This window comes from Ostrea edulis, chromosome 6, assembly GCF_947568905.1.
Source record: "Ostrea edulis chromosome 6, xbOstEdul1.1, whole genome shotgun sequence".
In the NCBI taxonomy this organism is placed as follows: domain Eukaryota; kingdom Metazoa; phylum Mollusca; class Bivalvia; order Ostreida; family Ostreidae; genus Ostrea; species Ostrea edulis.
Window position 1 is genome coordinate 78039751 of NC_079169.1, and position 26914 is coordinate 78066664.

The following is a 26914-nucleotide window of genomic DNA, read 5'->3' on the forward strand; positions in this document are numbered from 1 at the left end:
AGGACATGCGAACTACTTCCACCATTAATGATAAAAGAGATGACGTATGTGCAAGCGATGTAGAGAAGGAAGCTGGACACTATCATGGAAGTAGCGGCAATGATAATATTATTAGGCGTCTGTTGGATAATTTCACTACAGGTCTCAGATTCTGGACGATGTCCTACAGCAGAGTAAGTAAATCAGACCAAAATGGGCTCTTTATTTTCCGATTGCATGGAGTCCTACGTATTATCTACTAGGGTGCATGTAGTTTTCATTTCTATATTCTAGTGATGCCGATAGATGTTGTACAGGGGAACGAATGATAAACGAGACATGTGAAAGTGAGTTGTTTCATAGTTTCCGATTTTCCATTAAACAAAATATTTTATATCAAGGAAATAGCATCAAAATACACATAGCTTTCTTCATATTCTTATGCACATGTCGTTTATGGTATAATATCCCCATTGTAATAATATGAAACATGAGAATATGCATACAGAAAACCCTCTTGTGGGAATTGTCCACAATCGATTTTGTGAAAAAGCACTTTTCGGGCTATTTTAACATGCAATTATACTTTTTATTTGTATGTGATTCGATTTTACTTTTCATTTAATACATTGAAAATTATATTCTTTTAAAGAGTGTGTTGGTTTCTTCGGTGAAAATTGCGAAAATCCATGTCCACCCACTTTCTATGGAACGAAATGTACGTCTAAGTGTAATTGTACAGAAGATCAGGCGTGCAATTCGTTTGTTGGATGTCTTCCAGTTCTGTCTACGCTAAAGAATATATCTTTGCAAGGTATTTTACTTCATGCAATCCTTCTGAGAAGATGAATTTACACAGACGACTTTCTATTTGAGAAAAATGTATGCCGATTGTAAATTTCATAGTTATTTTTCACATAAAGAATTTTATCAATACGCTGTATATGACCAAATAAATTTCTCACGAAGGTAGACTCTAACACAGGAATATAGGTAATGTTTTAGCACGTGTAAAATTATGATGTTCAATTCGATTCGTAAAAAGGATTAGGGATTTGAAACTTGGACAATATGTTTATAACATGGTTTTTGAAATAACAAGAGAGCTACACATGTAACTCTTAAGAATTTATTCTTAGAATAGCAATTTTTAGGCTCCGAAAAAGTCCCTTATGGGGTCAAAAACGGACCCATGTTTTTAGATTGCCCTTTTAGTGATCAATTCAAATTACGAAACAGTTTGAAAATCCGATGCCAAATGAAAATATTACGGTTAAAAGACGGTTTCTTACTAACAATTCTTTTGGATTTATGGGTTGGCCAAATGAAAAGAGTAAACGTATAAATGTAAATGAATGTGACCTCAGACCAAAATTTGTAGTAGAAATGCATAACAATATAGAAACGATGTAAACATTGTATCTTAATGCAGGTAGCCGACTACATATATATCATAAAGCTTTTATTAAGTAGATGGCAATCAAAGCAGCCCTGACCTTGGACTTTCGGGAAGTCAGACCTGTGGAAATCTACTGATGGGGGTGTTCGCGCTTGGCGGATCACAGATATTACTCCTGGTTTTGTGTGTGATGGCAATATGCATAAAGTGGTATGTTCCAAAAATTATTTATATCTCGGCAATCGGGTGAAGAATCATAGATATTATGTTTCATAAAATATTAAAAAGTGCGAAAATGAAAGCTTGTATCAAGTATTTTGGGTGTTCATTAAATATTAATATGAGGGTCCTGGGTGTAAAAAGGTACACTATTTAAGTGTTCATTATATATTAATTAGAAGGTCCTGGGTGTAGAAAGGTACAATATTTAAGTGTTCATTAAATAGTAATTAAATGGTCCTGGGTGTAGAAAGATACAATATTTAAGTGTTCATTATATATCAATTAGAAGGTCCTGGGTGTAAAAAGGTACAATATTTAAGGGCCATTTTTAATGTTATACATTGTACTTACATGTAATTGTTTGACTTTTATCTATGTAATGGTGGATGCAGAAGGGCACCACCGGCAGATAGTTAATTTATCTAATGTTTTATAAGCAGCACGGTATTGTATATACGTGTGTGTATATATTTGCCAGTATACCACTGCACCAGTACATAAACAAAATAAGGACTAATGAATTCACTAATTTTTTCGAATACTTGAAATCCTCTGGAGAAAATCACCCAGACGTGCTTTAAAGATGCAATGACCCCCTCTCCCCTTAACTTTGATTTCTGAGATCCGCTCCTGTTCTGGTTCTAACTTTGGGTTAGTTGAATGTACTTATTTAGGCACGTATAATTTCGATTTATTCATAGCAGGGGGATTCCACAAGCAAAATAAATACATATAGATAAATAATTTTAAAAAACATTTTTTTGAAAATCACACACCTCTCATTCTTGTGAGCGTGTGACAACTTGAGATCACATTTTCATAATCTAGTGCTAAGCCAGTAATAGTGTACATGGAAGGGATATGCATGTATTGCCGGTATACGTCAAAAAGTGGTCCCTGTTATGTCTGTGCTACAGGGTAAAATGAAACCAGAAATAATCGAAATCAACAAACTCATCATTACTGATCAAATGCAAGACAATGGCTTTCTCATTCAGGAAGTACGCATTCCGTTGATTTAATCCAGGTGATCAAACATATTTGATTGAAACTCGCGATGGTTAATTGTTAATGCACAATTTTATATATACAATTGTAAATTTGTATTTCCTATCTGACACAACTGTCCAAAATGACATAATGAATATATACTTTTAAAAATATCATATAATGTATCTTATAAATTGTTGTAAATAAAAACCAAATAGTCCTCCATACGAAAGTCTATTAGAATGTACATGTACATGTATAATGAAAAATAAATAAATCAACCTTCAACTATCTCGTAATTACGAGAAAAGTACTTCCACCCTACATTATACATGTACCTAGATCCCATCATCAAGTTTGAATTACCCAAAATGTAAGGTGAGAAAGACGATCACGTGACCTTGGTGACTACAGTATGTGAATGTTTGTTAAACATTCGCTGTCACACAAATATCTCCAGATGGGTGGGTTGGTTGTATGTTGTTTAGCGTCCCACTCAAGAATATTTCTCTCATATGGAGACGTTTGACAGATGGAAAATGTACATATACATGTAAGAACTTGAAAAATGGTACATTTGTCACATTTATGGAGCGCCAAACTCAAATAATTGAAGATATCATCAATTCATTTGATGCGCGCAATAATTTGATTAAAGATCTCTTCAAATAATTGATGATATCTTCAATTCTGAATTATTGCGCTCATTAATTGAATTGATGATAGCATTAATTCTTCAGCTGAATTGATGTGCGGTTTAATTGAATCAATGATCTCTTCAAATGAATTAATGATATCAACAATTGAATTGATGCGCGCTACATAATAGTTTTATTTTCTTCACGAAAAAATCCTAATGCAACATATATCCATTTTAAACTAAATTTCAAATGATTTTCTAATTTTTTCCATATTAATTGAACGTAATTAAAGATATCTTCAATTGAATTAGAGAGATCATCAAATTATTTATACCGAGCTCTAAATTAATTATTGCGAGCAATATTTCTACGACATTGATGCTATCATCAATTGAATTGAAGAGAGCAATAATTGAATAAATGTGCGCATTAAATCAATTATTGCTCTCATTAATTCAATTGATGCGCGCAATAATTGAATTGAAGCGCGCATTAATTCATTTGAGATCAATAATTGATTTAATGCTCGCATTAATTCAATTAAAGAGAGCAATACTTGAATTGATGATATCTTCAAATAATTGAAGATATCGTCAATTATTTGAGTTTATGTTAATTTGGCGTTCCATACACATTCGTTTACTTATTTTGCACGTGAAGAATATCTTACTTCAGTAATTATTAATACAGAAGGTCATTTTGTAGATTCAGAGAGTGTCACCATACATCATGTCTCCCCTTCCAAGAAGGGGGACATATTGTTTAGTGTGAATTCTTCTTCTTCCGCTTCTCATACAAAGTTTGTCCCGGCCATAAAATTTCTGTCTTTTGGCCTTTGATATTTGGTATGTGGGTATACCATGATAAGAAAGTGTGTCGCCTACCATTTTTGATGACTTTTGACTTTTCTGTAAATGTCAAATAATAGAATTTCGGGGCATGTCTTTTATCAGGACCATAGCATTTCTGTCTTTTGACATAGATTTTTGATACCAGTATTTGGTATGTGGGTATACCATGATAAGAAAGTGTGTCACATGCCATTTTTGATGACCTTTGACCGTATTGTTTAGTGTGAATTCTTCTTCCGCTTCTCATACAAAGTTTGTCCGGGCCATAACTTTTTTTGTCTTTTGGCCTTTGATATTTCGTATGTGGGTATACCATGATAAGACAGTGTGTCGCGTACCATTTTGACGACTTTTGACCTTCTATGTAAAGGTCAAATAATAGAATTTTGGGGGACATTTGTTTTGTCCGGACCATAACTTTTTTGTCTTTTGACATAGACCTTTAATATTTAGTATATTGGTATGTTTATTTTACTATCATATGTTTACAACACTGTTCCTTGTTTGAAGCTCATATTCTGCGTATAGTCAGTTTTTAAATCGAGGTAAGCTACTGACAAACAAGTTGATGGTACAGGGGTTTCAACAGTCTCGATTGAAGTCAGCATTTCGCAAGTTCTATGGTCGTTATAACGATCTAGTTCGTCAGTACAACCTCGCATTGGGTCAAATGCTGTCTGACGTGTTTCATACCGATTGTTAAGCCGTTCTTGGCACACTGATTTTGACTGCGGATATCTCCGTTTACCTGATCGGGATATAGGGCTCACGGCGGGTGTGACCGGTCAACAGGGGATGCTTACTCTTCCTAGGCACCTGATCCCACCTCTGGTGAGTCCAGGGGTCCGTGCTTGCCCAACTATCTATTTTGTATTGCTTATAGGAGTTATGAGATTGATCACTGTTCGTTATCTTCACCTTGCATACATATAGGCAAATGTTATATACCGTAAGTCTTTAAAGATTATCCTTAAAAATGTGAGAAAAAACCCCAAGGAAAACATCACTTTTAGTTTGCTAAAACAATTCTTCCTAATCACTTATTGAAACTGGTAGATATTACAATGTTCCTATAAATATGAGGGAAATATATATCTTATGGGGAATCTAGTTGAAGATTAAATTCACTTCCTTTATATTTACATTTGGCAATGCACTTCCTTATATAACAGTACTAATGAAATTAATGTGACAGATACAGTCAACAGAGAATTTATTTAAACTAGATCTTCTAATAAAGTGAATCATTTGTTTAATTCATCTGATGAATGGATATCAACTTGTGAAGATGATGAAATTCTTAATTGCTTAGGCAAATTCCTTCATGACAATTTGCCTTCAGTTTTGTATAAAGCAAGTTATTTTATCTTTGAAAGCTGCTCCATTTATATGAAGTGCAATGGCCCTTCTCTCTATTACATAAAGTTATAATGTAATTTTCTCCCATACTCATGTATTTGTGTCATTGTATGTGAATTTCTCTATACTATTTTTGACAGTCTTTCTGTACATGTATGTGTGGAATTTTCCTTTTGTCCTGTTTTGGCTCATAATTAGAAAATAAAATCGTTTATATTCTATGGCATGGCATAACAATCTCTGAGACTAAAGTCAGTGATATTTCTAGGAGTCAATCATGAGTGTTTATGTGTTTTGAAGTCGTTGACCTTTCTCACAGTTCTATTATGAACGTAGGTAAATCTCCATGTCGAGAAAATTTCCTAAGTCGATCATGCAACGCTGAGGACTTCCCATTACCATTACACATTTTGTACGACTATTTTATCCCCTAAAAATCATAAAAAACTTCTTTAAAGTACGGTAGTGCTGCAAATATCATTTATTAAAACTCCACAACAAAGGATGAAATATTTATATATCAGTATATGAATGCTACACTGTACTAGACACCAATCGCAAACCTGCATAAGTCACTTGTAGACAATAAATCGTAGGTTGAAACAGGCTAAACTCAAAACTATGTCATGTAATGTGTAGTCACTTTCTTTTATTATCAAAGTCACTGCAAATCACGCAATGTCTTTTGTATATCCATCTACCACAAAAAGAATCTTGTTAGAAAGTGATATCAACTCAATACTTAATTATTACCTGTATATCCACTACTGGTGTCAGAATAGAATTATGTAATACACATAATGTAAGATGTGTTGAATTAAATTGAACTGAACGATAGTTGCAGGACCTCACCACAGCGAGAAAACAGAGAAGAAAACAGCAGTGAGCCATGTGGAATGGGGATGGGAACAAGCGAATCTCTTGTAGAACAGAATGTTTCATGTAGTCACTATCCCGATTCCAGTCTGACTACTAGAGATAATGGAGCCATGTATCTCCAAAGCATAGGTTCGATCGACAAAGAAATATCTTCTTTTCCGCTTGATTATTACGATACGACTGTTTCAGTCAGCAGGATGCAGAGACAAATTTGATGCCCAATATGATTTAAGCGACTAACAATTAGTGTCCCCAAAAGAGATTTCTCAACGGTAATTGTTGACCATTCCAATCTCCTACGTCACTGGGAAATTCGAAAAGGGAGTCCCATGCTTCATACATCAAAATACAATCACCAAAAACATGCATCCTTCAGAAGTTAAACGTGTTCTTCAGTTTCAATGGAACATATTCGAAATAATGTGATTACCTGATCACTGGGATATATTGCTATGGCAATGGTACATATGCATGTATATCAATTATGTAATTCGCTCGAGATTTGTGATTTTCGAAATATTTATGAATGTGAATTTGCATTTTATTCAAGTTAGAATGTGAGTAGTACTATCTTAAAATGAATACTAAATAGTACTATATTGATAGTGCATATGTAGTTGATGGTAACATTTAAGGATTAAGATATCATTTTTGAGTGTTATTGCGATACAAGTATAGCTTTTAAACAAAGCTTGCCGTCTTTAGGAATAACCTTATATAGTCAACTGATATAAATGTATGATATGCTTTAAGTATTTATATTTTCATTAAATGACAACATAATCAAACTTTTCTAAAATGGTAAATCTTATATAAAATCAAGTTTTAAAAACACCTACTACAAACTACTGTGCAATATTTTTTCTTTTATGGCCTTGAAGTAGATATGTTTGAACTAAAATAGAAAGCTTTGGTTTTTTTTTTCAATCTAAAAAAACCCCCAAAACAGTGAAAAGCAGATGTTCAGCATGTTTAATTTTTCACACAGCAAGAAACAAAGACTACTAATAGCTGAAAATTACCCAAATTTTATCAAAAAGAATTTTAATGTTTGCGTGCAAAAAAGACCATTTCTATTATTTGTTGAATTATAGAAACGTTTTGGATAGTTGTTATGAATAAGATTAAAATGTCAGTTTCATTATGTTGCAATTTTTCTTCTTTATTCGTTTTTTCTCTCTTTTTTTAAAGATTGAAAATCTTGTAAAATTGTTAAATCGTACGTAAATTAGGAAATTATCTCCTTTGCGTTGAACAGAATTTCAACCAATGAAATAAATTAGAATTTTCACATCATAACATTTTCAACCAATCACAAAGGAGAGGAAGTGCATTGGCCAAAGACTGTAAAATAGTTCAACCATATGATACCGTCTTCCAAGGAAAACGGTAATGCCATGAAGTTGGTCACGTGATCAAATCCGATAACACCCGATTGGCGTTATAGTAGATTTGATCACGTACCAAATTCATGTCATATCCCAATTACACTCAAAATGATATCTTGTTTCTCTATTTTGAATTGTGTTCTTACCGAGCTTCCATGATTATGTAACAGAAGACCGAAATAACGATCGTGCAACAAAAAATATAGTTAGTTAGATTTTTTTCAAATAAACAATTAGGAACAATATCTAAGAGAATAGAAGTTATTAATATTTAGTTTAGGTTTAAGAAAGACGAAACAGGTGTAAAATAAAGGTAATTTAGAGCGGAAAGTCAACTGAATTGAAGACAAGAAGAGCGGAGTAAACTACGTTCGTGATGTGATTTGCGATCAACGATGGAAAAACTGTGACGTTGGCGTAGCCTACTAAGTTGAAAACGCAATTGTTGAACATAAATTTGATAGAAATTCAAAGGATCAGGGAGAATTGATGGAGAATATGATGGGCCAAGCTAACGTTAAGCTCTTGGTCAGGTTTTAGGAAGGAAACAACGGCATGTTCATCGTTAGGACTCTCGGTTGATGTAGGAGACGCTCCGAGACAGTAGGACAGATTTAGACGAAGTGCAGGTAGGTTTTTTTTTATTTACCTTCAGTGTGCGTTAAAGAAAATAAAAACGAACTGTCAGAGTTTTTGTTCACTTGAGAGATTTCTGTTGTAGGATTTTAATGACAGCGGTACTCTGACATGAACATAATTTTTCGAGCCTCGAAACCAGCCTCGCTCATGCCTAGTCAGTCGTGATGTCCGTTATCCGGAAACAACAGGTCACATCGTCGTCATAAAGTAAATAGGTCTATATCTCTACCTCCATTTTTCGCTTCCAATATCAAAGTTACCTTATGAATTAGCCATGTTGCAGAGGTTGCAGTTTAGGCATAGTTGTGGACGGTATTTAAAACTGTTTAAAATTTAAAAACCTGAACGGTATGTTTAATGTTTCTGTTTTATTAATTGAAGAAATTCTTGTCTGTTTACAAAATAAACCCTGTATGAATACCCCGATGCATTTGTTTCTGTTATGATGTGATTGCAGAGGTGAATCCAGGATTTCCGAAAGGGGGGGGGGCATGAAAGTCAAGTATTAGCCAAATTACTCGGCCATTGTGGGTGCCAGTCTGGAATTGTACTCACACTATTTCTAATTTTTAAATTTGTGGCAAAAGGGGAGGTCTCTAAATCCGCAACTGCAAAAGCAAGAAGTCAGGTGAAAGTACCTGACTTTTGAAGCGGTGATTGTATTCATATGCAAGAAAGACTGATCATGTGACTGACTTCATGTTACAAGAAATTGAATGTCAATTGCATTAGTATTATCATATGAGGAAGTGCATTGGCAATCCTCAGTACCCCTTGCTTGTCGTAAGAGGCGACTAAATGTGTCGCTCCTTCAGATGAGACCACAAAAACCGAGGTCCCGTGTCACAATAGGTGTTTCATGATAGAGATCCCTAGATCAGAGTCAGAACCTCTACCCCAGGGATAATGAAATTTACAATTTTGGTAGAGGCCTTCCTTCTCGACAACACTAAGCATCCATTTTATTCTTACAGATGTGCGGTTATATTGAAGATTTTTGAAAATTGGTAAATATTTCTGTCCCACCCCTGAGATCACAGGAGCAGGAGTCCTGACATTTAAATTTAGGTCTCTCTTGTCCAAAAGATGTTTTAAACCAAATTTGAAAAGAATTGTAATAAGTTAAAAAAATGTTAACCAATCAAATTGTACATCAAACACCTTAAATGAATAACCAATAATGAATGGGTTTAGGAAAGAGGAAGGAATAAAATCTGGGCGTTTTTACATGTAGGAAACCAAAGATTATATCAATTGTGATTTCCTCGAACACTAGATCACCGATTGAGTTCGAGAGAAAAATAAATAACATGAACAAACATGAGACTGCCATAGTCATACACACAATAAATTCTTTGCATGGCTTTCGAAGTATTAACATATTCCTTAACACTTTGGAGATTGATAAACTAAATAGAGTAAACGCCCGTAAAATGCGTTAGAATATACAACAGGAAGGGGTAGTTTACTTAATTCGATGTTGCTCCCATTGGTAGGGGAATTACATCATACGACGTGGCGACCACTTGATGATATAGTCTAGATTTAAACAGCTTGAAATTCATGAAACATACAATTACCACATTTTAACCAGAGAGAGAGAGAGAGAGAGAGAGAGAGAGAGAGAGAGAGAGAGAGAGCGAGAGAGAGAGAGAGCAAATGGTGTATCTTAGAAAAGAAGCATCGATATCGTAATCTAATACATAATGTTTTTATTCAGTAAATGAACATGAAGGCAGTTCCGACATTGCTCTTCTGAGAAGCCGTGATGACTTAAGACATTTATTGATGCTGGTTTTATCGCAGCCACTCCTTGTGTTTTGTGGATTGTTTTGTGTAACGACACTTTGCTTGAAGTGGCATGTTCCGTAGCACTCTCATCTTTAAATAAATATCCTGCTCTATGAAAATCCCTTGCTGTGAGCTACAACTCTACATTTAGATATATCGACGACGTTATATCTACATTGTATTAACAATGCTCATTTTTATTCACATGTAGATTTGATATATTCCAGTTAAAGACACCAGTCTTCTATATCCGCTTCATATTTGGATATTTTTATTGATAATAAATGTTACATATATCAATACATTAACAACTCAAACTATATTGTACTATGCATTTAACCTGGCCGTACTTGCTATTTTTCTTTTGTATGAAAGGTGAAGATAACGAACAGTGATCAATCTCATAAATCCTACAAACAATACAAAATAGATAGTTGGGCAAACACGGACCCCTCGACACACCAGAGGTGGGATCAGGTGCCCAGGAGGAGTAATCATCCCCTGTTGACCGGTCACACCCGCTGTGAGCCCTATATCCTGATCAGGTAAACGGAGTTATCCGCAGTCAAAATCAGTGTGCCAAGAACGGCTTAACAATCGGTATGAAACACGTCAGACAGCATTTGACCCAATGATAGGTTGTACTGACGAATACATTGAATGTACATGATACATATATTGTAATATTTAAGACGTGAAGCCAGCAAATTGAAAAAAAAAAGCTTGTCTCCAATACGTTTGATTATTTAATTACCCCCCCCCCTCAAGAAAACGACTAACTGGATGACCTCGGCTTCTCCATCCTCAAATTCCCATATTTATGTAACAATATTCCATTGTCGCCGGCATGTGGTGTTTGTGTCTCTCAATTGATTCGATACGCGAGAGAATGATCTGCTGATGATCAATTTTAAATCATGCCAGGCAACTGAAAAAGAAGTTGACATTACATGGTTTTCCAACAGTCTCGTTTAAAGTCAGCATTTCGCAAAGTCAATGGTTGTTATAATAAAGGCAGATCTTACTTGAAAATACAATCTGTTGTTCGGTCAAATGCTGTTAAATCTGCTTCATACCGATTATTAGGCCGGTTTTAACATATTGATTTTGACTACCGATTACCCCGTTTACCAGATCAAGATATAGGGCTAATGGCCGGTATGACTGTTCGACAGAGGATGTTTACTCCTATATACCAGATCTCATGTATGGTGTTTCCAGAGATCTGTGTTTGCCTTGCTGTTAATTTTGTGTTCTTTATAGGATTTAAGAGATTGGCCACTGTTCGTCATCTCCATGTTTTCATGAAATCAATTTGTTTACGTTACATAAGTTATCATATGACGCCATTATACCGCAACTGTTTGTCGGTATGTTGTTCGCTTTGTTGTTTTAGAAATAGATTATACCTCATCCGATCAATATCGAGAGAATCCTGGACCTCTTCATTGTCAGATTGGTCATAAAAGATAGTTACTTTCATAGGTTGAAGGGGTTTTCACTATCAATACACCAACTGTTTGACTGGTGATTGACAAATGCCCCTGTGGAATTCATTTAAAGATTGATAGTTTTGGAATCAAACGTCAGGGTTTCTGCTTTGCATATCCTATAGTCTACATTATAGTTAACAAACGCCATGGATAGCTTGGTCATGACTAGATGATCTTTTAAATTACTGATTTTTTGTTAGTACGTGAATATTCACATGCATGAGACTCTCTACTACATGTATGATTACCAAAGGTTATCGTCGTCCACTTGATAGCTAGGTACTTGTGTGGAGTATGAATGTTACGGGTTCCTTACACGCTGTTGTTAATTATGTAAATCGATTAAAATTTAGACATCCGGACGCAGAGGATTTTGTGAAGTTGAGGAAGGAGGAAGTTGCTGGATTGTAAAGATATTTTTTCCACATAATCTATCTGGTAGTTATGCTGGGAAAAAGTGTTTTGGTGCTTTGGATTTTACTGTTTGACATAGCAGATCTAGATTCTAACAATTGCCCAACGACAAAGTGAGTATATATACAATATGCATGCATGTATCCTTAACACATAATTCATGTGATTTTCATTTTTCCATATATATATATATATATATATATATATATATATATATATATATATATGCAAGGTGAAGATAACGAACAGTGATCAATCTCCTAACTCCTACAAGCAATACAAAATAGATAGTTGGGCAAACACGGACCCCTGGTCTTAAAGTTTACTATTGTAGATTAAAGTTTCACAGTGTTCAATTAGTACTTTCCATACACACTACAAATACAATTAAATGCTTTTCACAAAGCGTTTACAATTTATTACTACAGAAGGGTAGATATTTCGTAGTGACATGTACATGTAGGACTATAATGAATCAAATGCTGAATGTTCCGTATTATTGTACATGTAGTCTAACCATGCTAAAAAATGCAAGGTGAAGATAACGAACAGTGATCAATCTCATAACGCCTACAAGCAATACAAAATAGATAGTTGGGCAAACACGGACCCCTGGACACACCAGAGGTGGGATCAGGTGCCTAGGAGGAGTAAGCATCCCCTGTTGACCGGTCACACCCGCCGTGAACCCCATATCCTGATCAGGTAAACGGAGTTATCCGCAGTCAAATCAGTGTGCCAAGAACGGCTTAATAATCGGTATGAAACACGTCAGACAGCATTTGACCCAATGCGAGGTTGTATTGACGAACTAGATCGTTATAACGACCATTGAATTTGCGAAATACTGACTTCAATCGAGACTGTTGAAATCCCTGTACCATCAACTTGTTCGTCAGTAGCTTACCTCGATTTAAAAACTGACTATACCCAGAACAAGCTCTTGCATATCGAATCAGTTGAGATATATAAACACCATTTACAGGTGATAATGGAATATTGCTACATAAATGTGGGAAGTTGACGATGGAGAAGCTGAAATCATCCCGTTTGTCATACAGTTGAGTTGTCAGTTTGCCGCTTTGTAAATATATATAGCGTAATTGTGTTCTGTTACTTCAGCAATGCAGAAAGATGCTGTGCTGGTTATAGAAAAATAAATGACAGTTGCGCAGGTAAGAGTCTTCATATATGGAGCAACATACACGTTTTCGAAGGTTTTGTATACTTTTATCTCATTTTCATTATACCTTTAATAAACGTTGTAATGAAGTCAAAATCTGTAGAAACTCATTATTTACAATACTGTAAAATACATATACATGTAGAAGTTCGTTCTCATTATTTACAATACCGTAAAATACATATACATATAGCAGTTCGTTCTCATTATTTACAATACCGTAAAATACATATACATGTAGCAGTTCGTTTATGCATCAGTTCTTCTTCAGGTAAAACGACGTAACGAAGCCACCATTTTGTACAGATTGAATTGTTTTGAATAATCTTATTTATGATTATTAGCTCAAAAGCACTAGCCAAGTGGACTGCACTCGTTTTTGCTCAAAGCAGGCAAATCAAAACAAATTTGAGAATAGAAAATATCAATTTATTTAGTAAATGACGAAAAGTATATACAGTACAGGGGGGTCATTAAAACCAAGTAAAAAAGAGATCATATGCTGCAAATGACTAGATGACCCCCTGTTACATATATTTATAAAATTAACATTGAGAAAGAGAACATATATACAGAAAATAAAAACATCCGATAGGGGGTCTAACAAGATGATCCCCTATTGCATACACATATGTAAAAAGACTATATTTAGGAAGACAAAACATTTTTAAATTAATGTTTGGTAGCTTCCCTATAATGAATAATCATTTTAATAAATTTCAAGTTCTTGGAAGCACCGTCTTGACAATTTGCATGTTACAGTATCTCAAGTAGATTCAGAATTGTATGATAGTGCAAACGGGGATATTAACACTTGCATTTGATAAATTTAATGACTTCAATTTTACAGTGTGTTTTGGTTTCTTTGGAGATAATTGCCAAGAACCATGTCCTAACGGCTCTTATGGTATGAAGTGTGAGGAAACTTGCAGCTGTACTACAGAGGAATATTGCAACCAATATGTCGGATGTCTGCCATGTAAGACAGTGCATGTGACAGTTACAATGAAATAACATGGTAACATATGGCACATGTCAGTTATCAGAAAATTTCTCTCCGATTGCAAGGAAATTTGACGAAATTAATGAGGGATATCACACCAGAGAATTCTGATATGGATGGAAATTGGGGATATATAGAATAATATAACGATCTAGTTTGCCAATTCAACCTATCATTGGGTCAAATGCTGTCTGACGTGTTTCATGCCGATTGTTAGTCGTTCTTGGTACACTGATTTTAATTACGGTAACTCCGTTTACCTGATCAGAATATAGGGCTCACGGCGGGTGTGACGGTCGACAGGGCTGCTTACTCCTCCTATGCACATGATCCCACATCTGGTATATCCAGGGGTTCGTGTTTGCCCAACGCTCTGTTTTGTATTGCTTATGGGAGTAATGAGATAGATCACTATTCGTTATCTTCGCATTTCATTTTTGAAATTGAAGTTTCAAATTTACCGTATTTAGTTTTTAAAATGCAGTTTTAGTAGAAAGTAATCTGAAAACAAGATGTGTTTGTGAAACACAAATGTTCCCGATCATGGTCAATTCCAAAGATGGCCAAGGTCACAAGGACAGATATCTTTGTACCCGTAGAAAGATCTTGTCACAAGAAATGCTAATGTGCAATATGAAAGCTCTGATATTAACCATTTAGAAGTTATGACCAATGTCAATTTTTTAAAAAGTAGTTCAAATGTCAAGGTCAAAAGTTTTAGTACCCATCGAAAGGTCCTGTCACAAGAAATACTCATGCAGGGCTCACACTGGACCAAAATTTTGTGTCGCAATCTGGCGCGCGTGCATCGACCCATACACGTTTACTGTAGATCTATATTTCATGTATATTATTCAAGAGGCATATACAACATATCATATCTCTGATTATTCTTACACAATGTATACAACATAGCTTTGTTTAGCTTTTATCACAAATCACTATAATTATTAGGATATTGTGAAAATCGATTGTATTTCAGCAGATTGCTTTTTAGTCAGTCTGATGACATTGCAGCACAATCATGGTTTTATTTCTAAATATTGTTTTTGGCTAAGTTGACTCAATTCTATTTCATACCAGAAAAAAATAGGAGTATTTCATAGCATATAAACTGGCTATATTAAATAAAGACAAGAAATGAGTTTCTAAATGTTTATTAATCATTTTAGTAGTGTAAATGACATATATTACTCATTAAATTTGCAGTCTAGAAAAAGTCACTGATGACAAAGTTACTGAAAATTAATTACTGTAATACATAACACATGATCATAGTTTCACATCACATTTTCACTGAAGAATCCTGTTTTCATCTTGAAATCCAGAACGACAAAGTGGTCCTTCGGTGAATCTCATCATGTAGAGGAGAAGGGACTTCATGAAGTCTGAAACAAATTTTAAATGGCTTAAGATGATGTGAAGTCAAAAGATGACAGGATAGCAATTTCAGAAGAACCTACTGTTTTGCGTTTCCTCATGGCCATTTTCTAAATAGATCAAACTAAAGACCTAAAGAATAATGCAATTTCCCAACATTCCTCTATTTATATACTATACTAACGTCAAATGGATTAGAAAATATAGCTGAACATTCTAGTTTACCTTTCTAGATGAAATCGCTTTTGTACTGTGATGAACCGACAAATTAAATTTTATATATCTTTATTAACACGGAAGTATCTTCCATTGACTAGCTTGTGTGCACAATCACACGCTTTTTATTCCATCCAGTACAAAACAGGTAGCTCCCCAGTAATGACTCGGGTATCTCTATATTTACGATGTGTACTGTAGGCAACTGGCACACGCAAAGTTCATTTCATTCACACCTACCTGCACATAGAGGATCGATCCTTTGTTTTGTGTAAACTGCTAAATAAACAAGACGCCCCTAAGTCTTTTTGTTCCCATGCGACAGGGTATCCACATTCTGTACAGGTAAAACAGCCCTGAGGCTGTTTGGATGCCAACAGCTGAAATTCAAAATGGCGCGCGAATACTAAAATACGAAATGTCCGTGTCGCATTTCCGGAATTTCTGTCGCATTTTTTCCTGAAAAATCGCAAAATGCGACAAATGCGATGGGCAGCGCGAGCCCTGCTCATGTAAAATACCAAGGCTCTAGCACTTACTGTTCAAAATCTATAAGCAAGGTTAAAATTTTCAAATTGTAGGTCAAACTCTGTTTTCTATTAAATGACCTTACACAAGAAAACGAACCCGCTTGTTTATGAAGGTACAACGTATTCTTTTGGAAAAACAGGTTTATATTGTTGACGGATTTCAAACCAAGGAAACAGTACGATACAATATAGTTTAAGATAGGAGCATAATTATTGCTAATATAGATGGAAGTAGAATACTATATTGGTTGAGAGGAGACTCATAGGAAGTATTTTCAAAAGTAGGGTAATGAATTTCTGCGTAAATTAAAAAGAATTGGAAGAGGGGATCACATTCTCCCATGAGCTTGTTTGCTGGACACAACACAGAAAGGAGACAGATCTAATATTTGATTTTCAAACAATGCTCTTCTGCGTTACCTTGTTGATGCAGGGATGCTACTCATTACCTAGGAATACTTATATTATTATAGGAATAATTATATATATTGACAATACTGTTGTTACGCGTTATTGGCAGAAAGATAATTCGTACCCTCGAGTAGGACCCAGGGTCACCCCATTTTAGCATGATATCGAGTCAGAGACTATCTACGGGTCTCTATTCAGGTGTAGGTAGTCTTTCTTCAAATACAGTTGTACCTTTACCACTTTACCAAATCGTATGTCCTTGTAGTCCTGAAAATAGTTTTAGGTAAACTTTCATTGCCTCCATATGTTAGTACCCCTATGATCGATGGAAGGGGATGTATTCACGCTAGCTAAAGGTTAAGCGGTGACACTTTCATCCGATCCAGTAAATGCTCTCCCAAGCCCCTATCTTTGCTTTTCACGAAAATATTAACAGATATGAAGGAGAATCGTCAAATGTACTGTGCGACTACATTGGTGCATCAAAATTGGTACCGTATAAGTTTTACATATGCCAGAAGTGGTGTAAATCAAATGTTGATTCTAAAATATTTTAAAGAACTTTGAATAAATTTGAAATTTCAAAACTTTTCTCAAGTCAACATGTATGACTTTTCAATACTTTACACGACCATTCCTCATGATAAAATAAAGATTAGACTTTTTGATATCATAGACAGTTGTTTCCTCAACAAAAATGGAAAACGAAAATATTCATATTTAGTGATCAGTCATCCAAAAAACTACTTTGTTAAACACCACTCTGATTCCACGCACAAGTACTCTGAAATTGAAATAAAAACTATGCTGGAGACCCTCATTGACAATATTTTCGTGGTCTTTGGTGATCAGGTTTTCCAACAGTCTGTTGGAATTCCCATGGGCACTTTGTGCTCCTTTGTTAGCTGACCTGTTTTTTTTTTAGCTCACCTGAGCTGAAAGCCCAAGTGAGTGCGCTTTTCTGATCACCCGTAGTCCGGCGTCCGTCCGTCCGTCTGTAAACTTTTAACATTTTTTACTTCTTTCAAAAACCACTGGGCACTTTGTGCTCCTTTGTTAGCTGACCTGTTTTTATATTGGTATGAAGCAGAATTTATTCACAAACTTCTACGTGAAAAGAAAAAATCTCTTACTGTGACCTTCAATTCGAAATTTAGATTTATCGACGACGTATTATCTATTAGCAATACTAATTTCATTCATATGTCGATTCGATTCATCCCTGTGAACTCGAAATAGAAGACACCATGCAGTCATCCACTTCTGCTTCATACTTAATTGGATATAGATATTAACGGCAAACTAATAACTCAACTATAACACAAACGGGATGATTTCAGCTTCTCCATCGTCAACTTTATTTATGTAGCAATATTCCATTATCACCTGCATATGGTGTTTATGTCTCTCATCTGATTCGATATGCAAGAGCTTGTTCTTCGTATGACCAGTTTTTTAATCGAGGCAAGCTACTGACAAACAAGTTGATGTTGCAGGGGTTTCAACAGTCTCGTTTAAAGTAAGCATTTTGCAAATTCTATGGTCGTTATAACGATCTACTTTGCCAATACCACCTATCATTGGGTCAAATGTTGTCTGACATGTTTCATACAGATGGTTAGGCCGTTCCTGGCACATCGATTTTGACTGCGGATAACTCCGTTGACCTGATCAGGATATATGGCTCACGGCGGGTCTGACCGGTCGACAGGGGATGCTTACTCCTCCTAGGCACCTGATCCCACCTCTGGTATAACCAGGGATCTGTATTTGCCAAACTGTCTATTTTGTAGTGCTTTTAGGCGTTATGAGATTGATCACTGATCGTTATCTTCACCTTTCATGAGAATGTACAATACCCCTTCTTTTCACTCTTGATAGCCGTCATATACATGTAATAAAAACAACGATGTAAATTGCTCAATATAATACATGCATTTCTTACATAATTGCAGATATGACCAAGAAGAATTTTTCACTTTCAGCGCAATCATCCACACGTAAGTTTCCATTCAGGTTACGAATTGACCATTAATAGTTCCTTATTCAGCTGTGAAGTGATCTCCAATAGGTGTCATTACTGAATTAATAAAATTCAAATTCATGAAAAAATTCCAAAATACAAAAACATATCAGATAATGTAACATTTTATCAAAAAGCCTATCTACATATAGCTTCCACAACACCTGCGAGTTTGTTTTTAAGTTTCACAAATAAAAATGGCATAACTTTGCGGAGTAGTATATACGTGAAATATCGTAATAAAACAAACAATTTCAAATTTTAAAAAATCAGATTTGATATTAAACAATTTACTGACCATTAATACTTGTAGAATAAAGACAAGACCCGGAAGCCGTTCGTCCGGAACTACTGCGCAATAATTGACAGCACACAAAATTTCCATGTGTGTGTTTTTTTGTTTACATTGACAACATCGGTCACGGTAGCTCATTAGTAGAACGTTCGCCTCGTAACCGGGAGGTCATAGGTGTAAGTCCTGCTTTTGCCAGGGTTGCGTCAAAGCCAAGACATAAACATAGTTAGCGATTGCTCCTTTGCCAAACGTTCGGTATTTAGAAGTGAGAATCACGGGCCGTTCGGGTATGACTTTACAAATGGAGGTTCAGTGTCGAGGCAGGTGTTGGTACGTTAAGACCCCTCACTGCTACAGCCTTAGCACTAAGCACACAATGTAGATCTACATTTGTAATACTTCACCTGCAGTTGGGGACGTCTCAATATGAGTGAAAAATTATCGAAGAGACGTTAAAAAAACCCACCAAACAAAAATTGACAACATAGCAGAAATGATACTAGCAAGTCTATTTCATTGTTATTGCCATATACAGCATAGTATGCATTCAGACGTTGTTTTTGCATTCACGCACGTAAATTTCACTGTCGTTTTGTGGAAAATGTCTGGTACACGATGGTAACGCTGTTCATTGTTCTACTATCAATATTTTAATTACATCTAATTTCGATGTAAAGTAGCAACAATGTCAATCTTTTCCAGGGAGACTGTAAAAATCCCATCATTTCTATACGCCCGCCTTTAGTCGCGACGTATTATGGTACAGCAATGTCTGTACGTCCGTCCGTCCGTTCGGGATTTTCTGTTTCTAATTTCATTTCTCTGTCAGGTATCAAGCTGAAACTTGCTATGTAGCTTCTTTGTAGATCACCGTAGATCATGTTGATATTTTGATCTATATCGACCTCTCGTTCAGGAGTTTTGCCCCTTTATTTGAAAATTATTGTTTTATGGAGGGTACATGATTTGTCTGGTGAACTCCTCCCACAATTTTCAAGCGAGTACCATCTTGTTTTACAGAGTGTTTGTATGGATATTGAAGATGAGCATTTGGCAAGGATTTTCATTTTCTTCAATATCTGAGAAATTTACAGGTTGTTGAACTTAGTCAGTTTTGAGGAAATATTACAAAGATAGTACATGATTTGATCGATGAACCTCTTTCACAGTTTTCAAAAGAGAACCGTCTTATTTTACATAGTGTTTATATGGGTATTGAAGGTGTACATGTGGCAAAGAGTTTGATTTTCTTCAAGTTTTGTGAAAATTACAGGTTGAACTTTTGAGGAATTATTACTTAGTCTTGTTAGTAAAAGTTAAAAGACTTTGTCTAGTCTTAAACTTGTCTGTTTTTCCCTCCACAGTTTTCAAGTGAGGACCTTCTTATTTTACTGAATATTTGTATGTGTATGGAAGATGTGCATGTGACAAGGATTTTGATTTTCTTGAATTTTTGTGATAATTACAGGTCGTTGAACTTAGTCAGTTTTGAGAAAATATTGCATAGATATTACATGATTTGTCTTTTACTTTTCCTTCCACAGTTTTCAAGTGAGGACCTTTTTATTTTACAGAGTATTGATATAGGTATAGAAGATGTGTATGTGGCAAGGATTTTGATTTTCTTCAAATTTTAAGAAACTTACAGGTTTTTGAACTTAGTCCATTTTGAGGAAATATGATATTAAATAAAAACATGGTTTTTCCTCAGAACTCCTTTCACAATTTAAAAAGCTAGGGTATTTATAAATAACTTGAAGATGTGCATAGTGCAAGGATTCTTATTCTCAACAATTTATAATTTTCTTTGACATTTTGAATATTTACAGGTTGTTGAATTTGCTCGAATTTGGGGAAATATTTCACACAAACAACTCTTAGTTTGTCTATCTACCCCCTGTTACAGTTTTAAGTTAAGACCCTTTATTCATATTATGCAAAGAAAGTATGTCACAGCCTGATGATGGCTGATACTACCTAAGGCAAAATCTACAAATTATGACTTAAAAAAAAACCATGTAAGCATTTTCACAGGCGTATTTTATACCGTTTGCGGTACTCTTGTTTCAAAATTGAACGAATATTTTGGACCGAAATTTTAAAATACCGATTTCCTGATTTAATATACATATCTATTGGGATTTTTTCCCTTCTTTCTTTCGGTAATATAGAAGTAAACACGAGCATCGATAAAGAGGACATAGAAGATTGGATCGACTGCGATACCTTAAATGTGGTCTTTTATGTCCTCTGTGGTACTCAGGCGTTTGTCATCCTTTCCTGCGTTGTGATGTTCTGTTGGTGGAGGTAAGTTCATGTAGCTCTTAACGTCTAAATGTGTTAACCTTCCTGTCTGAAAGTACACACGTGTCTTTTAAATGCATTATTCTACCCTGCATTCTGCTACGTGCTTGATTCACTTTACGTCTGGCAATAATCGCACAACTATTATCTACGAAAATGATGGAATCTAAGAATTTTTAGAACCAATTCACATTGCATGAGTTGTAATGCTATGTTCGCACTATCACGATTCGCGCCACGATTGAAATCGTGGTCTTATTCGTGGAATAGTCGTGGTGATTGTATCAAATCTTGCCTAATCTTGGCGTCAATTGTGTTGGTAGCAAATGTTTTGACTGTCCAAATATTTTCTACGATCAACATCAGTCGTTATCAGATCGTATTGCATCGTAACAAAGCTCAACATATCGCATTTATTCGTGCTCCCAAATCATGAAGATTCCGGTCAATACACCACGATTTGTTGCAATGTCCCACGTTCTGTCACGATATTTTTACATTATTTGTCGAAATGCGCATCTGGTGCATCAAAATTGGTACCGTTTAAGTTTTATATTATAATATCTAAGCTGCCAATGCCACGTTGACATCAACTTCAACTTCCGCCATTTTCAGCGTTTGTGGGTTGTATTGTTTACTAGATGTGGAAAAATGAAGTCAATGGTCAGTCGGGCTGTATATATACCTATCAGGATCCAATCGTAGTTCAAACAGTGACCATCTCGATCCTGAAATCGTATCCTATTGTAACATAGCACACCGGTTCGTGATTAACGTATACGAACATATCTGCACGTACATGATCGTCCCAAATCGGGAACTCGGATCGTATGAGATCGTATGAGATCGAGGTTCAATCGTGATCTTGATCGGGACAATCTCAGCAGAACGTATGTGATCGTGTTTGAATGTTGTTTAGATCGTGTCACCTGATTTATCTTTCGTATCAAAACCTGAAATTCCAGAAAACGTCCGTGATCAACTACGAATTGTCAATCGTGGCCTTGGTAACCGATCGCACGAGTGTGAACCAGGCATACACCCACAATATTTACTTAACCAGCATCGCTTCATTATGGTAACTGCAAATGCATATTGTATGAATATGACCTCTAGTTGAGGCTCTACTGTTTGAAATAGGGTAATTAAGCCCAGTGTCGAAGAAATAGAAAAATATTAACTGCCAGAAAAATTTGCAAATCATATTGGAATCAGTTCTGATCTACCATACTAATATCTTTACGTAACAGTTAACATTCATTATACACTTGGTGTGGGTTAAAATAATCCATCTTGTGCCAAAGCTGGTTACTTTCATTTGTACTTTGAAAGAAGATAAAGTTATATTGAGCGAAACTCGGACGGGCCTTCGCAAAGCAAGGCTCTAAACGTTACATACATGCTGAATTACAAGTCACAGGGCCTTAAGGTGGAATGATGCACCTGGTGATTTTACCGGTACCAATTCTTCATATGTTTATAGAAACATCGGTAATAAACCCAGTTCACAAGTATTTGTCGTTTATTTTTCACAAATTTTTTTATTAATTTTTTTAAAAGAGAAATTTGAATTTCATTAAATTTTAATTGCATACTCCGAAATTCCTCATTTTGTCTTTTGAAATATTCCTGTTTACGATGTTTGAATTAATATTTTTAGTCTTCATATATTTTTTTTAATATTTCAGGGAAAAAGTTTTTTTAACATCACAATTCTATTTCTTGAAAAGTGATGGTTAAATCTATACGAACGTCTTTAAATAGAAAATAGACATGTATATTAACAATATGGAAAGGTCTCGAAATATTGTTTTAAATATAAATAACCTTGACTTTTATATTTTAAAACAGCATTCCTTGACTCTGAGGATATCCTGCAACATCCATGAAAACGCTACTTTATTTCTTTAAATTAACCCACGTTCACCTTTTTTTTCTTTTACCGCTGTTGTTTGCACTGGTCCTGAATAAAACATAAAACTACGAGTTATTTTACTCAACATTTCATCAAAACTTTATTTCATGACATTTTCTCAACGTTGTAGGTGTTCAAAAACTTCTCAACAGAATTCAGGATGTGACAAATTTCCAGACTCGGCAAACCGAAATGAATATCCGAGTGTACGAACGAGAAATGGAGACTCTGTAAATCTGGACCATCTTTCTCGCTCACGTGACTCGAACACACTCTCTAATCACTACGACCGGTGCCAGTTCACCAGAGGAGAAATAATAAACAATCCTCCGGGAGAATATAGTGTAAGTGGCTTGAACAATAAACAAAATTTTGGCAGCTTTGAATCGAATAACATTTCCAGTTTTAGAAATAATGCAACGACAGTTTCTGGACCCGAGTTTGCTGCACATAATATGGGATCTCACTGTCCCTCGATTAATGCACCATCCACATCTACTCATCCCACGAGGCCATACAGTTTAGTGAAACAAGATAGAGAAGATGCAGACAAAAGTTTCAATTTCGCTTCCGCTGAAGGAGGATCCAAAGATGACGATGGATACCACAGACTTATTCCACTGTAATGAAGTTCAATGTACCTACAACCATTTCATATCAAACCAGCCATTTTTACGTTCATTATATCTTATCTATAGTACGATCTATAAGGGTGGTATATTGATATTCAAATCCTCCATATCTTTGCAGTACAGAAGGATTACATACGAGATTTCGAATAGTAGAATCATAGAGGGGAGAACGTGGTATGGTACACTCATTTTTGTCATGCAATTGTGCCTTCAGGATTATTAACACACAATACTGGCTTTCTTCAATTAAGGTGAAGATAACGAACAGTGATCAATATCATAACTCCTATAAGCAATACAAAATAGAGAGTTAGGCAAACACTGACCCCTGGATATACCAGAGGTATGATCAGGTGCCTAGGAGGAGTAAGCATCCCCTGTCGACCGGTCACACCCGCCGTGAATCCTATATTCCGATCAGGTAAACGGAGTTATCCAGGTGATATGCAGGTTCTAAAATGCACGTAGTATCCTTTTTCAAAGTAAGGGTGAGTTAACTTCACATTGTCTGAAAATTCGTCACAAACTCCCACCCCACTCTAAAAAACCTTGAATTCGTAGTTCTGTCTAAACCTCAGTATCCAAAATTGAGGAGAGCGGCGGTGAGGGGACAAAAGATCAATCCTTCAGTACACGGCTTCATTTAATCGGTTCAAGCCTTCAATTACCATTCATCAATGATATGAAATGGAGACAACCAGCCATTAAATTCAATTTTGCTTTTAAAAGTAACGGACTTTGCATATACACATATGACAGAAAATGCACATTGTCAGATTGGGGGTGACTGTGTCAGATTGGGGTGACTGTCAGATTAGGGGGCGACTGTGTCCGATTGGGGTGACTGTCAGATTGGGGGTGACTGTGTCAGATTGGGAATGACTGTGTCAGATTGGGGGTGACTGTGTCAGATTGGGGATAACTGTATCAGATTGGGGGTGACTGTGTCAGATTGGGGGTGGTTGTGTCAGATTGGGGATAACTGTATCAGATTGGGGGTGACTGTGCCAGATTGGGGGTGACTGTGTCAGATTGGGGATAACTGTATCAGATTGGGGGTGACTGTGTCAGATTGGGAGTGACTGTGTCAGGTTGGGGGTGGTTGTGTCAGATTGGGGGTGGTTGTGTCAGCATCCCCTTCCCCTCTTGCTACGTGTTTGCTGCATTCAAACACGAGGAAACATGTACATAATGTTTACTATGTGACAGATACGGAGTTCACGTGTGATGATTCGTATCTCTTGAGGTGTGCAAGGTTCAGTATCTAGATGTACCACATGCGCACGCACACACTATACTGCACTGTTGGTTTTGACAGCGCTACCTGTATAACAGTCTTATTCTGATGTATGAATTTAGCAAAGCGGTTAACAAATAACGTACACTGTTCTTGTTAGTTAGTTTATTGAAACCTTGAGAAACATCTCATTGGTATGGTACAGTTATATAATAATCAAGTAACAATATACTAGTGAGTATAACGATGTGAAAAGAATCATTTGATCAAATATGGAGGATGGACAAGCATAATTATAATATCTTATAAGTTTCTTAGGCTCAGTGCCTTTATCAAAAGCCTTGCTAAATTACATAATGCTTTTCTGTTATTGAGAAAAGTTGCACAAGTTTGAACATGAATGGTCGAGTAAAATAATATCGTTTGATGTATGTTTTTCGTAAACTTTGATTTCCGTAAATTAGTATTTTTTATTAATATATTTTTCTGTGAATATTTGTAAATAAATTATTAACTTTTTGAATCGTGTGATTGATCTTTGCTGGTAATGGGTTTATTTAGACCCATAACATATCTCTATCTCTCTATTATGTCTTCCATCATGCGTTGATACATGTAATATCGGATATTCTGAATAGTATGCATGTTTTTCTACTATTGCGTTCAAACGTTTTAATTACAAAAAAAAAAAATAAAAAATAAAAATTACAGTGCCTAGATATAGACCATCTTATACTTAATTCACCTACGTGTTCTTGTTCTTCGTCTTCTTTCAACTATAGTCCAGCTGGATATGTCATTCCTGGTGATGTTGATACAGTTGAAAATGAGGACATGGAATCAGTTATTTTAAAATGTCCTAAACTCCGAGAACCTCGGTCTTTCATTTGGCAATAGAACTTCATTTCCATTATGAATTATATCGAAGATTATGCCAGAAGATAGGCTAAATATTGGATTAAAAGTATAAGAGGGATATTAAAATCCCATATTAGACACACCAAAACAAAAGTACGAACGATCTATCCATCTGTATTTAGTAAAATAGACGTGATAAAAGAATTAGATAGGTTACCTGAGGAATATGTTTTGGTTTCAGCTGACAAAGCTTGTAACATTTGTAAGGCTCATTACTATTACAACTGTGTTTTAAACGAACTTGGCATTAAGTCCATATTTGGTAATCGTACAATACTTATACTTCAGCTGCCCTTTCTAAAGATGAAATTCTTCAAAATCGTTCATCAGTTTTAGACACATTTAATACCCCAGCCATTGGGATGGGTGAATATGAGTTACTGTACCTACATGTAGATGTATACTGGATTCCTAAACTTCACAAAACCCTTACAAAGATAGATTGCTGGATTTAGTAAATGTTCTGCCAAGCCCCTATGTTTGCTCCTCATGAAAATATTTAGCTACTTGTTCCAGTAACAAAGTCCCACTGAAGACGCTGCCATTGTTGTCAAGTCTGAATTATAATCAAATTCATCTTCTTAGAGTCAGTGGGAATTTGTTACTCCAACAAGTTTAAAAGAAACTCCCATCAGCCACATACATCGAATCAATTGATTCATCCCTCATTTTGTGTTTTGGCGGTGTTATCAAGGTTTCTATTTTTTAAAATTCAACAAAATATATAGAAAAAGACTAATAATTAACTGCAATATAAAAACACCACAAAGAATCAAAGAATTCTATTTTCCATTTCTCTCTGATTTTTCCACTAAGATATAA

At 35.5% G+C, this 26914-nt stretch overlaps 1 protein-coding gene and 1 long non-coding RNA gene across 2 annotated transcripts; one reads left to right on the forward strand and one right to left on the reverse strand.

Moving 5' to 3' along the window:
• LOC125647999 (uncharacterized) lies at window positions 1-25693 on the forward strand. The gene is made up of 10 exons (XM_056140870.1): window positions 1-173; window positions 274-326; window positions 632-793; window positions 1453-1588; window positions 11985-12158; window positions 13168-13220; window positions 14079-14207; window positions 18724-18768; window positions 21258-21393; window positions 23436-25693. The coding sequence occupies exons 5-10, from the start codon at window positions 12076-12078 to the stop codon at window positions 23929-23931; spliced, it is 942 nt and encodes a 313-aa protein (XP_055996845.1). The 5' UTR covers window positions 1-173; window positions 274-326; window positions 632-793; window positions 1453-1588; window positions 11985-12075; the 3' UTR covers window positions 23932-25693.
• Window positions 15311-16323, reverse strand: LOC125669451 (uncharacterized). Its single transcript, XR_007367860.2, has 2 exons — window positions 16068-16323; window positions 15311-15619 (listed from the first exon to the last, which is right to left on the reverse strand). It is a non-coding gene; the product is annotated as an uncharacterized LOC125669451 (long non-coding RNA).
• Window positions 25694-26914: the final 1221 nt, after the last annotated feature.

Bases quoted from the DNA above. Each gene is read 5' to 3' on its own strand.
- LOC125647999 (XM_056140870.1), top strand. From the start codon at position 12,076: ATGCTGGGAAAAAGTGTTTTGGTGCTTTGGATTTTACTGTTTGACATA. The intron at 13,221-14,078 runs GTAAGAGTCTTC...TCAATTTTACAG, and splicing joins AATAAATGACAGTTGCGCAG to TGTGTTTTGGTTTCTTTGGA. The intron at 21,394-23,435 runs GTAAGTTCATGT...TCAACGTTGTAG, and splicing joins GTGATGTTCTGTTGGTGGAG to GTGTTCAAAAACTTCTCAAC.